At 42.7% G+C, this 14,576-nt stretch overlaps 1 protein-coding gene across 1 annotated transcript in view; it reads left to right on the forward strand.

The window, feature by feature from the left end:
* The first annotated feature begins 411 nt into the window (after positions 1-411).
* Positions 412-14,576, forward strand: part of RIC8B (RIC8 guanine nucleotide exchange factor B) — a 32,703-nt gene continuing 18,538 nt past the window's right edge. Inside the window, exons 1-3 of the mRNA XM_042050955.1 lie at positions 412-552; positions 3,781-3,828; positions 11,633-12,241. Coding sequence (XP_041906889.1) covers positions 439-552; positions 3,781-3,828; positions 11,633-12,241 — 771 coding nt within the window. The 5' untranslated portion in view covers positions 412-438. The remainder of the gene's footprint in view (positions 553-3,780; positions 3,829-11,632; positions 12,242-14,576) is intronic.

Consider the following 14,576-nt stretch of genomic DNA (forward strand, 5'->3'; position numbering starts at 1 on the left):
CAGGTCGCAGAGAGCACACGATCGGACAAGCCCAAGGAGGAGGGAGGGACGCCCCGGGCAGTGCCCTGTGCCGCTGAGCGTCCGGAGAACGCGCTGCCGCCGCTTCTCTCGGCGGGAGCCCTCGGGGCTGTGGGCGCGGACTGCAGCACCCATCGTGCCCCAGGGCAACAAAGCCCCGCTCGCCCCGCCGCGCGCCGCGCCGTTCGGCATGCTGGGAGATGTAGTCCTCTCTCCGCAACGGCCGGCCGGCGGGACGGCAGCCAATAGGAGGGCTCGGGGGTGGGCGCCGCCGGCCCCTCCAGCCAATGGCGCGCGGACGGTGCCTGCCGGTTCGGGCGGCTTCCGCGGGGAGCGTGGGGCGCGTCAGGGGGCGCGGGGCGCGCGGGCGGGGCGGCCGCTGTCGGCGGCGCCGGGTGGGGCGGAGCGGGGCGGTCGGGCATGGAGCCGGGCGCGGAGCCGGGCCCCGAGTTGGGCGCGGTGCTGGAGGCTGTGGAGGGGCGCGGCGGCGGCGCCGAGGCGGTGGAGCGCGTCCTGGCGCGGTACAACGAGGAGGTAACGGGTCCCATCCCCCTCCCCTCTGCGCCGCTCCCCCGGCGGTGTCGCCGCCTCGCCCCTCCCGACATCGGCAGCGCCGCCGGCAGAGTCCCGCTGCTCCCTGGGCTCGGCTCTGCGGCGGGTCCCCAGCGCTCACCGCTTCACCGCTATGCCCCTGCCCGCCACGGCCCCTGCCCGGCGCAGCCTCCCGGCCCTTCCCGTGCGCTCCCCGCCCGCAGGCCGTGCAGGGCACCGGTGCACTGCCGGGGCGGAGAGCCAGGGCAGTGCCTAGAGGAAAGCAGGCTCCCAAGGGAGCACAAAGCCCATTGCTAGGCTCGGCCCCCGGCACCTTCGGTCTTGCGTTCTACGCGTCCAGTGGGCAGTGTGGGTTATCGGCGATCGGGCTGTAAAAGGAGCTATTTGATAGCGTACATTTGCCTCATAAGTCCTTTAACCTACGTGTGCCACTGGGCAGGGGCTGGACAGAATAACACTGAAGTCTCTTGGGTACCTGCCCACCTGCCTGAGGTGCTGCCCTTTGTGGGCAGCCCTTTGTCACCGGCAATAGAGAGGCCTTGCCATCGCTTGTGTGGCCGTGCACAGCGTGCAGGGACAGGGGGGGTGTGTGAAATGGGCTGACAAACCTCACTTCATTTTTCCGTGTTTCTGGCCAAGCAAAACGAAAAGGGAAGATAGCGTAGAGCAAGTTTAGCTTTTAATGCTGGCAGGTATGAAAAAGTAGTAAGGGTCTACTGCTGCTGCAGCCTGATATGTGTATGCTCAGTCAAGAAGTGAGGGGGTTTCCTGCTAATGCAGGAAAGTGAAAATCAGAGTGAGAATAGATATTGGGTGGATTTTTGTATTTTTTATCCACCTAGATTTTAGTAGAGCAGTATAGTCCATTTTCAAAGATTATGTCTCAACCCATCAGGTGTCTGCCCTTTGTGTAGATGCTTGTGTGACTGATACACAGGTCTGTAAAGCTGGTACTGACTCAGAGTTTGGCTTTGCATGTAATTTAAGTGCAGTCATGTTGAACTAACTGTTGACTGAAATTTAGGAATCTCTTATGGGAAAGAGCATTCAGATTTTTAATTAAAGTTTCATAGCTTTGTTATTAGGGGTGAAGCCAAATGAATGTGGATGTGATGTGGGTATTCTTCAGCCTCCAAGAGGTGTCCTGAAATTTGCTGTCTTAAGTGCACTATGTTTTACATCTAACAATGGCAGGAGTTGATTTCTTCACTCAAACTGGAGCTTGTAGAAGCTTGGGCAACAGCCTTGACATAGGCTGCCTTTGTCCATGTGGAATTCAAAGGTAGAGACTGATGGAGCTACAGGGCACTTTCTCTGAAGGATTGGTAGATCAGGAGTTCGTGAGACACATCTGTTTTAACTTGCTGACCTGGGAGGTACAGAGGAAGGATTCTGATTGAAGGAACCTTTTATCTCTGTCCTTACTCTTCAAAATGACCCTGTGTTAAATGTGTTCTGTCAAAAAGCCATGCACAAGCATAATTTCTTAATTTTGCTGTACTGGATTTTATGCCTGCTCAGCAGCTTTCCCAGATGAATTATTTAGGCTTGAGTTGAATTCTCAAGGACACAGTGAGAGCTTGTGCAGCGTCTATTCTGACATTTCAAGTATTTGAGTGAAGTATTAGAGTTAAATGTGTAGCTAAATACCTCTTTTGGAGTGGGATGGGGAGCTCTTAGTACTGTCTCAATATGCCATTGCTTTACTGTGTTTCTTCCTAGAACTTTTTAATCATATTTCCTGCATCTCTTTTCTGTACACTTTGTTACTGACGCTTTGTGGGCCAGCAGAGACTGAGCAGAGTACTCCAGGTTCCAGGGCTTTAGGTTTCCTTAGCTTTTTTCCAAATAACAAATTACATATGCTTTAATTGAAAAAAAAAAAAAAAAGTATGGATCAAGTGTAGTTCCAAGGTGCAGGTGGCTGTAGAATAACTATAATGAGAGAAATGAATAGATCTGTTGGTGCTTCTCTGTGCTGTCCAATTTGCAGTGATTATTCCAGATCTCCTCTAGTGCTTAGGCTTCTTGCTCTCACTACAGCGCTTCTGTAAATTTGCAAAAATGTTCATGTGCAAACGTAAAGTTTGCATTCCCTTGGTTAATTGCTCATCATTTAATGCTCACCTGCTCTTGATTGGCATGTTGCTGATCTCCTGTGGTCCAGTCGGGAGCCCTGTAAGACAGAGGATGGGAATTATTTGCCCACCATTGAGAGAAGAAGGGAATGACTTTCCTGCCATCCTAAAAGCTCTAACTGATGTTGGTAACCTTTGGTGGTTGGGTAGATGTCCAAGGCCTTTCTGTGTAATCGTGAGTTTGGGTCATGAAAGGTAGGAGGCCCATGAATGTGCTCTGGAAAGTCACTTTCGTTTTCCAGTCGCTTCCATGATGTAGTAAGTTGCATATTAGAAGTAGAAATTGAGAGAGAATTGAGTAGAAATTGAGTAGAATAGAAATTTTTTTTTTTTTTGGAAGCTGTTCATCATTCTTGATCATTTATTTAGACTGGAAGTATTAAAATGTTAGGAGAACTGTCTGGTATTAGTGCTGTTTTCTTTGACTGTCATAATAACTTTTGCCATATAAGTAATATTCCACTAATAGCATTCTTCAGGATACTAACATAGAACTAGACCCAACTGCTATTTGAAGTGTTTAATAAAAAATAAGGACTTGTTGTTAGACCATGTCTATCTTCTACCAGAGAAACAAATACCTTGGTAAGGTGTTTTGGAAATTGCCAGATCACAGAAACTGGTAGTTCTTGTAGCAAGGCTTACTTGATTTGTACTACTTGTTTTCTGGGCAAGGTGATGCTGTGGTGGTTCTGGTTTGGGACAGTCAGAGCAGTCAAAAGCTGATCAGCAAGATCTGCTTGGGGAAGAACCTGAGCAATGAGATATGTGTAAAACACAAGGCGATCTCTCTCATTTTTCACCCTGTCAAGTGCTATATGTGAGGTGGTTGACTCACATCCCACAGATAAAAGCTTGCTCTGCACCATTAGTAGATGTGAAACTCTTCATTGGAGTCACTTACTGAAGCTTTTGCTGTTGGGGAGGATGGGAAAAGGGTGATGTGGTTGTAGCCTCATTATCTGAGGCTTGGTTTAGCAAGGCTCCTGAAGTTTTTAATAGTTTTGCAGGTATTGCCTCTTCATCAGCTGCTGTGCATGTAACAAACACAAACTCTTGTTTTTACTTACAGAATCGGGCTACTTTCAGATTCGATCCTGCAGATGAAGACAAAAGAAAGGTGAGTAAAATAGGCTGTTGAACTGCATATCTCAATGTAGAAGTATAGAAGAGTAAAGGCAGTCTCTTAACTTAGCTGCCATTGTGAAATGGTGCAAGCAATGAGTATAAAGTTATATTTTAATTTTTGCTTCTTCAGTCCAAGAGACGTGACAACTACCAATTCCCTTTTTTTTCTGAAAGAGAAATTCCCCTAGCAAAGCCCCCACTCTTGAATGAAAGTAGTTACAGAAAAGCCCATAAATTACTTTGCTGGGTACAGATTTGAGATGAGGTGGAGGAATAAGGGTAAAGATACTCTTCAATATCTACTGAGATAAAATTTTGCAATAGATTTTTCAATTTTCTCTCTTCTCAGCAGGTAGCAGTAGGACAGATGTATTTCTTGTCTATGTGAGATGCTTAAAGAATACTAGAGATTAAGATGAAGGGATATGTACAGAAGAAAGCTATTAAGATGTAAGGAAGACAGGGTTGCAGAAGCCTATTATTCCAAAGGTGGCTGTAATCAGTGAGATGTGGTACGTGCATGTCAGGTGTCAAAGATGGGAAATGTGTATTGAGCTGTACAGGTGTGTCAGGGCTTAACACATCCCTTGGGATCCATCCACAGCCTTGCATTTAAAGCTAGGACATGGATTGGTTTTATTTTTTCCTATTATTTTTAGGGTGTAATATGTAATAACAAGCCCCTTCCTTTCCGTTGTGTAATTAGCTTTGGGGCTGATTTGCATATTTATTCAGAAAATGTTCATTAGTGAATGAGGCTGTATGTTTCTGCTGTTTCTGAAATAAACTCAGAGCTTGAAATCAGAATTGCAAGGTTCCTACCAAGGATAGCTTGTCTAAAATAGGGTGCACATCGTTTCATTTCATGATTTTATGCAAAATCTAAATATTTTAAGGGGCTTTTTGTGGTAGAAATGTGTGGGATGATAAGTCTGGCAGTCTTTTGCATTTGCAAACCCATCAGTTGTTTGTACTGTAATCTTCAGTTGCAATTCCTTATAACACAGAGGACCCAGAGACCTCTTAGCTTTGCTTTATCTGTGGCTTTACTCGAAACTGGCACTCAGTGATCTCAGTGATGTGGTGATGGGCTGTGTGTGTCCCTTCTGATCTGCAGAAGAGCTCAGCTGGGATCCCAATTTGGTGTTCTTGCCTCTGTTCCCTCACTGTCCCTACCATCCCTTTTTACACTGCAAATGAGCAAATGTCTAGTCTGAGATATTGATTGCCAGCTACAGAACATAGGAAAGGAGAAGAGAGCAGAAGCCAGACTGGCAAAAGCCAAATAAAGACAATGAGTTTGGAGGGGTGTTCGTAAGGTATACAGTATAAGGATTTTTTTTTTCCCTGTGGATGGTTGGGTTTGGTTTTTTTAGGGTGTTTTTTTTTTTTTTTTTTTTAACAACCCATACACACCAGGGACATGCTGAAAATACAAAAGGTAGAAAGGGCAAAACTATGGCTTGACTAGAAGCTGGGTAAACTGAACAGAGTAAATTGTTCTGCAGTGATCTATGGCTATCAAAGCATGATGCTTTAGGCTATGGCCTAAATAAATCAGCAGTGGGTTTGTGGTACTGAATTCCAGGAGGAAAGTAGATTGTGTCCTCTAGAAGGCAGGAAGAGAGGTAATGCTTGTTTGTCTGGACATAGCCACAGGACTGTAATACATCACGGGGTGATAAAAACACAAGATTGTAATGTGAGCTGTCCTTGTACTTGTCCTGGTTGTTTGTTTAATGGTGTATGTGTCTGCATTGTCCTATCTGTCATGAGTGTTATGGATATAAATCAGATGGAAATCTGTGTCGTACTGTAAGATCCCTTCAGATACCAGGCACATCAAGTCAGTGCCAATCCTTCTTAACTTGTTATATACCAATAAAAAATATGAATTTCTGGAAGCCTGTTTTCAGTTTCTGGGTGTAAACAGTATAGAAATTGCCAACCAGAAGTAAATGTGTTCTGAAAAAGCAGCTGAAATTGTGGCAGCGGGGTTGTGTCTGAGGAGCATAACGATCTCTTAGAAATCTAAAATATTTGTCTCAAGCAATCAAGAAGTTGTTGATGGTGTTTTGCTGGAAAAAGTTGAGTCTTCAGAACTGCAACACTTCACAGCACTGTGGCATGGTTGAGACAAACAGTTGGTTCTTTAGGTCTGTTCTGGAATCCACTCCAGAGAATTAGTATCTGTTAAACTTGACCAGGCAGTCACCTTGGAGAGAGTTGTCAGGCATAGTGTCTCCCTCTCTGTGGCACAGCAGGTGCTTCAGCTCAAGCTCACATGTCCTAATACAAAAAGGAAAGGGTTTTTTGGACCACTTGATCCTTATTTAATAGCTTTGCTCTCCATTATTTATACTATGTCAGGGCCAAATACTGCTTCTGAAATAGCAACACATTTGTGCTGTTTACAGACTTCAAATGGTAAGAAAATTACAGTACTGTCTGTGCCCTGGAAATGTCTGTCAGCACTGACTGCCTGCTTGGCCACAGCATTCCACAGCTGGAAGTTGCTACAGTGCTGTTTGCTGTGATATAACAGACAAAGTAAATCTGTCCAAGATGGCAAGTAAGGCTTTTTAAATTGCATGGAGGCACTGAGTTTGTGAGAGGAAGGGGAAAAAGGGGAAGCAGCAGCCAAATGTAAGAATATGACTTACAAGCCGTATTCTTACCTGAAATGATTGAGCTGTTTCCTCTTCAGCTCCATACCTTTTTGTCTGCTTCACCATTTGTAGTACTTGCAACATCTGATTTCTCCTGTATCAGGTCCAGCTTACTGTGCTGGATCTCTGATAGAAATCTTCAGAATTTGAGACCAGTGTCCTTGAGTTATTGTCCAGGTTCAATTTGAACATGATGGATCTAAAATTCTGTGGGAAGAAAATCGCCAAAACAGTCTTTTCCCCTTGCATTGCAGGGTGTTTTCAAGGTGTTGAAATAGCTGGTGGTAAATCATATCAAATGTATCATGGGGCTTTCTCTACAAATTAAATTCATGATGTAGGGAGATTCTCTAAGTCTGTGGACAGTACCGTACCTTAACTCTGGAAGGATGGGAGGAATGAAGTATGTTGATGGAGCAAGATGCTGTCATGCTCTAAATCTTAGAACCTCATTCTTAGATAGTGCTTTTGACACTGTGATGCTTCAGGGAGGTCTGAAGGTTCCTGCAGCCACCAAGGCACAGTTTTTTTCCTCCCAGTAAATTTGTGGCAAGCTTTTAAAGTCTGTTAGTGAGTGTCCTGTAAAAATAATGGGCTCAGGTTCTCCTGTGGGCACACTGTGTGGTAGCTTAGTATTAGTTGCTGTTGTTATTGTTCTGACTTCACCAAAACCCCTTAAGGGAGTACCAGTCTGTAAGAGGAAAAAAGTGCTAAGTATCCTTCATTAATACTGAGCGTTTGTTCTAATTCCCTCTGGTCCTGCCCATTCCCATCCAGCATTTTTCAGCTTTTACTGAAACCTCTTAAGGTTCATGACAAGCCAGTGAAACCAATCTCTCCTTTTAACACCCTTCTTTCACCACAGGATTACAGAGGGTAAAAGCGTTCTCCCTCTCCCTGTCCAGTAAGGTGAGCAAGGAGGGCTGCTGTGAGTGCAGCTGCCCAGGACTTCACCTTTCTGTGACTGTGAAGCAGGTGTTTAATCCACCAGTTCTGACAACAGGGATTGCTCAGTGTGCTCCTCACCTCACCTGCAGAACTGTCGTGCTCTAACATGTTCAAACCTTTGACTTGGAGCTGTGCCATGTCAGAGCTGGCAGGCTCCTGCCAAACAGCCAACCTCCTGCTGTCAGTGCGGGCTCAACAAAGCAGTGCTCGAGTGAAGCGGGCTGAATCCTCAAGGAATACAAGTATCCACCTTCCCTCCCCACCCACATCTGTCCACAAAGACTAGGCAAAAATTTGTCGTGGCCTTCTCAGGGGAGATTATCTAATTGTCCGTTATTCAGCACACTTGATGATACATGTTCTATAAATGTTGTCTTGGCTTCCAGGGGGAGCTTTAACTAATATTTCGAATATCCTTGGGCTTCCTTCCTCAATGTCTTGGATGCTTAGCTCTGAAACCTAATAGAAACTTAAGCACAGAAACTAAAGAGTTGTACTCCCCTTTCCTTTCCTTCCTGTCCTCTCCCCTCCCCCCAGTCTAATCCGCCTGTGAACAAAGATGGTGGAAGATAATGGAAGTAAAGAAATTATATTGGCCCAAAGCCACACAGCAGGTCTGTGGATGAGCAAGGGAGAAAACATAGGTCTCTTGTATGTCAGGAGAGGTCTTTTTCTACTGGGCTGTGTTGCTTCTTAGCATCAAGACTTTATGCTGTCAGGATAAAGAACCAAAATAGGTTAATAGCTTATTTGTCAAAACAAGATGACAAATGGGTTTTTGTGGCATTCCTGTTTTAACACAAAATTTAACACTACAGCATAGACAAAAGTAATGGTGTGTACTGTTCTGTGTTAATCTTACTATTAGCACAAAAGCTGAAAAATCTTGAATTTCAGAGAAATGAATGGATTTTACAATAAAAAAAGTTAAAACTAGAAACTGCCTTGAGTCTGTGAACAAGTATATAAAAAACAATTCTTGCTGTAGCATGGTTGATGAAAGTCAAAATGTTATCTGGATGTCAGAAGGACAGAACCCCAAACAAAGAAATGTGAAAATCTTGCAGTGACTTAAAGGGTAGCAACAAAGCAACTGAAACTAGAACAATTATCATCCGTGTTGTGGAAGGGGGAGGTACCTTCCTGTCTGAATTTTCACTTGCTTTCATTTCCAACCATATAAATGAAATCTGTGCCCTTTAGTTTATGCCATGCTAATGGCCTACAGGGTGGTAGAAAGAGCACCACCTAAAGAAAATTAAAAGCATAATAATGCTTTTGTGGTCACATCTCTTCCTGTTTCTCTTCACTCTGTGTATTGTTTCCCTTGTACCATCAAGGCCAAAACAGAAAATGTGCTGTATGGCATTTGGTTTTAGTTGTCTCCAAGGCAATTTCCTAGTAGGGTGCATCTTCAGAATTTTCCATGGATAGCTCTGCAATTATAATCAGATACTGTAGCTTTTCCTGAACTGCTGATGGCTCTTGGGATCAGCCAGCGGTGGTTCACTGTCACAGATATCCTAACTGATTGCTGATTCCTCTAAAATCACTCTGAATGGCTCACTGGCTCTAACTCCAGAGAACTTTGTCAGAAGTTAAGCTGTAAGCAGGTTGCTAAATCTCAAAAAAAAAAAAAAAAAAAGTTCTATTTAATATCTCTCTCTAGTACAACTGTTCAGAGTTAAAACTCTCTGGGTGCTGTGTTTCACTAAGATTTGAAGCCAGGAGATGATTTTGTATTTTTTAATTAAATTACTTGTCTTTTACTGTATGGAGGGAAGGTTAGACTTTCACCTCTCATAGCAAGTCAGCAGGAGGTTGGTGCCCTTTGGGATCCCTCCTGCAGTGCTTCTGACATTTTGCAGTGACACTTCCATAGCAGCAGGTGGGTAACTTATAGAAAAAAGAATTAAAAAATCATGCAGAATTTGAGAGGCTTGGTATCTTTGTAATCAAACGGGTGTTCAGAATTTGGATTAATTGTTACAGGCTGTCTTGTGGCAGCTGATACCAACAAGGAAGACAGTAACTTCTAGCTGGAAATGCTTAAACACAAACTGGCATTTTTCTGAAGTGCTGTGAACTGTCCATTCACTTCTGTGTTATTCCTCAAAACCAAACAGACTCCACACGTCAGCTTGCAAAACAGAGTTAATTGTATGGAAGACTCTCTTAGCAATAGGAAGTGAACTCTTGTAAGAAGTCGGGCTGTGACTTGGTAATTTGACTGTGGATCTAAACTGGTCATTTTTTGTTTCCTAGGCATTTTTAGGAACACTTCAAAGATGCCACCTTCAGAAATATTTAGTGCAGGTCTAGCATACCATGCTTAAGTCAGGGAGTTGTGCAGATCTGTGTGAGCAGCATTAGGTTAATGGTGAGGAACTCTGAGAACTCTGTACTTGAGTATGTTTTTCCAGCCACAGTAAGGACCTATATGCCTGTACAGGTGGTCACATGTGGGGTCTGTAGTGTTGTGGTGTCTCTGATACTCTGATAAAAATTTCTTATGTTGCCTGTGTGATAGTAAGAGGAGGAGCTCATTCCTTGTTTTCAAACTCTTACTGAATTAGTCTAGTCAGGGGTGTGGAGATGCAGCCAAGATCTTGGTTGTCTGGATGGTGGTTTTGGGTGGGCTTAACCCCAGGACAAGCATACTGGAAATCATATTGTGAGTTCCTGCTGTTTGACTTTGTTTACAGATTTTCTTTTAACATTGTTGAAGTTAAAAGAAAACAAGTTGAAATCTTGTGGTGTTTTCTCCCTTATTCTTCTGGAGTGTCTGTTCTAGATGTGCTTTAGACTTAATGTTTGTTGTTGGTTTTTTTTTTTTTTTTTTTAATTTTGGCTTTAATTCTAAGTCATCACAGTAATAATATTGGCTTAGATGTCCCAAGTGGAACCTTTGTTTTGAGCTTTGTGCCAGGGTCATGGGCTTCTGTGCTCCCCACCTTTTCATTGTGGTGGTGATGGTGAAAAGTGGAATTCCAGAGTCCATTCCTCAAGAACTACTTTATACTTTACTAGTATTCCTATGCTTTTTGTAATCACTTTCTTGACACAGACTGCCTGAGATCACAATATGAATTTCGGGTCCTAAGCAGACTTCTGCGCTAGTGCTATTCAACCCAGTTGCTGCTCTGGCTCCTTTGGTAGTTTATTAATGTTGATGGTCAAGACACCAAGCTGGGGAGGTGGAAGCATGGAGGAACTGTCCTGGGAGGTACAGTCCAGTTTATATTGTATTGGGAACTTCTTTGTGACTATACTTCTGATGCTAGTACCCACGAGGAGTAGTGTTGTCTTGAGCTTAAGGCATAAAAACCCATTGGAGTCCTCTCACATCAAGCAGTCCCTTCTGGCCTTTTTCCCCTTTTGATTGATTGTGCATTTCTGTCTTATAAAAGGCAATACTTCTGTAATTCAGATGTTACAGTTCTGATCTGCAGATTACTGGAGTGTTGTATTTTCTCATGCTGCATTTATATGATTGTTTACCCTTGCAGTCCTGTTGGTATAAAGAATCCGTGAACTATATTGACATCAGGAGCAATCTGTGTTGATAAAGCAGCAGTTTTGCTGGCTTGGTAAAACTGCTATAGTCTGTCTTCAAGTAAAACTGCATTATGTATCTGTCAGAGGTGATATTTCTAAGAGTCTTACTTGAAATGGCAGAAGTGTGTCAATTAGGTTGAAGTGGCCACACAAACATGGAGTACTAATCCTTGTATGTTAAGTAGCACTTATTTTGGTTTCTTTTTCCCCCAGCCTCCTGACTGAAACAACCTGAACTTAAAATTCTGCAGGTGTTGTAGGTGGGACTGTTGTACTTTTATGTATTTTTAAAACCTTTCACTTCTCTCTAGCTCTGTTACTCTTCTGGAGTTTTTAGTCCTGATACTGTAACTGGCAGTGGTGGGTAACAGCTGCCATTTTGGCTTAATGCTTTTGCAGATGTTGATGTATTTGGGTTGTATCCATGAGGAAAACCGCTTTTGGTGCTCTCTGGAGGCCTTATGTAACAGTTCATATTTTGAAGAGCTAATATGGAATACCTAGTTTCTCAAGTCAGATAAAACCTCAAAAGTTATATGGAAGCTTAGCAAAGTAGTTTCTTATTGCCACCAATATTTTGACACTAAAACTGTTCCCTTTTTCTTTGTTGTGTTTGCCTAGAAACTGTGTGAGGGAATTCTGAACATCCTTGAAAAAGACACAAAAACTTCATGTCAAGTTGCCTGCCTGGAGGCCCTCCGGATTCTCTCCAGGGACAAGAAGGTTTTAGTGCCTGTAACCACAAAGAGGAACATGCAGATCCTTATGAAGCTAGCAAAGCTGGACACTGTGGAAGATCCTTTGGAGAGAGTATCTGAATTTCCTGTGATAGTAGAAGCCTTAAAATGCCTCTGTAACATAATTTTTAATAGTTCAGTTGCACAGAAGCTCAGTTTGGAACTGAATCTTGCAGCGATGCTCTGCAACCTTCTGCAGAAATGTAAGGACCAGCAGCTGGTTGATGACATTAAATGCTTTGATTTGCGGCTGCTCTTCCTCTTGTCACTTCTGCACACAGATATTAGGGCACAGTTGCGTCAGGAACTACAAGGGGTGCAAGTTTTGACTCAGGCTTTGGAGAGTTCCCTGAGTGTAAGATGGACAGAAGAATATAAAGCAGCAGAAGATCGTGACAGGCCTCCTCTATCTTTGCAAGAGACAGATTGTGCCATTGAGGCACTAAAGGCTCTATTTAATGTAACACTTGACAGTTGGAATGTCCACAGTAAGGTAAGGCTTAGCTGAAGTGCTTTTTTCAATTGATTTTGTTTAGCCTGCAAGAACCAGCAGGTAGATAGACAAGAGGCACTTATTGTTCCTGTTACTACTTGGGCAAAAAATTTTATCCATGCATTTTCTGTGTAGTGGGAGAACAGCTTGGCTTGCCTAATGCAAGTTAAAACTGTATGTTTTTGAATACAAAAATGCAAAAAATACTATTTCATTAAAGTCTTAGATTTCCAAAAGAAAATAAATGTTGTTCACTAATAATTAGCTAGCTAGGAAAACCTTCTTAATCTAAGTGTACCAGAGGGCTGCATCTCTGGAGGTTGTGGACCATGGCAATAGGGTATTAGATAGAGCTGACAGGACTCCCTAGGTTTTGTCTGTTTTATGATAAGTACATCAACTCTCATTTTTAACAAATAACTGATGAAAGAGTGGTACTGTTTTTAATATCTTTGGCCCATTCTCCCAACACCAGCTTTGGACTTAAACATTATCTTTTAAGATGAGATCAAGTACAAGAACCAAATACAGTTTCATTGTTATGTCTTATGAATAAGGTTTATCTTGGTTTGTTTTCATTATTACATCAGATCTTTTTTTTCCTTAGATAACTGTGCTTCCTATGTGTTGCATCCTTTAATTTATAAACAGAAATTACCAGGATAACTTTGCTGAATAAACAGAGTCTGTGCTACAGCAGGAGAATTATGTAGGGAACCTTTCTTTTTAGTCCACATCATAGTCTCTAGAACAGTGTTGTTTACTTGTCACTGCGCATTGTAAATATGCAGCATATAAAGCCGATCAAAATTCTACAGTAGTTAAAACTCGCAAATAATTGTTCTCTTTAGTGCATTGGACTAAACAGCAAATAAGACATTAATTATAACTTTAAGGAATGTAAAACTTGAGAAAAGTCTGAAGTTTATTCTTTGCTTTAATGTCTCAAGGATATGGTGAATAAGAAATCCTGAAATTTAAGATTAAGTGACGGAGGGATGAGAGAAGCTAATATTTGAGTTAAGGAAATACAAAGAAAGTGAGCTTTCTTTCTTCTGTGTATAGTCCCAACTTCGACCCTTATTAAAAGTATCTTTAACTTTGTCAAAGTTCTTTGTATAGACAAGTGATTGTTTTGGAGGTAAAAACGCATGTAACACAGTTATATGGAAAGTTGGAAAAAGAAACTGTATTACATGTTCACCTCTTGAGAGGTAAGCTCTTGACAGCTGGAAGTTGGTTTGCTCTTACAAAATACTGAATCTGGAGAGATGTAAAGCCCAGCTCACTGCAGGAAGGCAGGCAGGAGATGGCACATGGTTGTGCCTTTATCTGCTGGGGTTTTGTGTGGCTGCTGTCTGTGGAACGAGGGAGGGTTTGTCCTAGAAATCTTTTCCTCCTTAATATCCCAAGCGTGCCTGCAGCTTGCCTTTTTTTTTTTTTTTTTTTTAATGAGAGTTTAAGACATCTCAGGGCAGGAGAAGCTTATTTTGTGTTTTGAGATAGAGTTTAGATAGTAACTCTTTGCTAGAAATTCCTAAAAGCAGAAAACCTTTAAGTTAAAGAACTTTTTAGTGGCTGTTAGCCAGATATGTTAGGTGACATTCTATTTAGTGAATATTTCAGTGGCAATTTTAATGGTCTGGAAGAAGAGTGGAAGGCATGTTAATGAAGTGGGCTGAACATGCAGAATTTGAAGAGATTCCAAACAGGAGAACACATGGAAAATAAAAGGAGAGCACAGATGTTGGGAATGTGGGTAGAAAGCTAAACAAGACCCACCCTAATGTGGAGAGAACCATTTGAAACACCAATATTTAATGCCTGGAGATGGTTTCAAGGTAGCAAAGCCAGACAAGAGCTGCAGGTGGTCCAGGTGGCAGATTTGGATGCTGATGCTACAAAAGATGCATTGGGTGCTTTGTGCCAGGTCAGGCACTCCAGAACATATAGATGGATGCCAAGAGGAGCTGTTGAAAAAGGATGAGGACAATGGTACACAGTTAAATGGTTGCAGTTACTGGTGTAGTTTTGTGTGGCTGCTGTCTGGTGGGAGACTGGCATTGCTTGGAGAGAGGACAAAGCAGGGCAGATAAGGTTGCTGAGAAGTTACTGGAATGCAGGAATGGTATCAAGGGAGCAGAAGCAAGGGAGTTAGAAAAAGAGACAGACTGGGTGGAGGGAATGAAACGTGGCAGGAAAAGGCCTAAATGAGGAGAAGACAAATTAAATTAAGAACATACATAGTTTAAATGGATGAAGAGGTGGCCTGGTGTAAATATAAGAAGGAAGAGAGCAGTATGTTAGGAACAGTGGTATGGAATTGAGCGAACAC

Source organism: Corvus kubaryi, unplaced genomic scaffold (genome assembly GCF_017639235.1).
Source record: "Corvus kubaryi isolate FWS band 111438036 unplaced genomic scaffold, C.kubaryi_AGA036_p1.0 74, whole genome shotgun sequence".
Taxonomy (NCBI): Eukaryota; Metazoa; Chordata; class Aves; order Passeriformes; family Corvidae; genus Corvus; species Corvus kubaryi.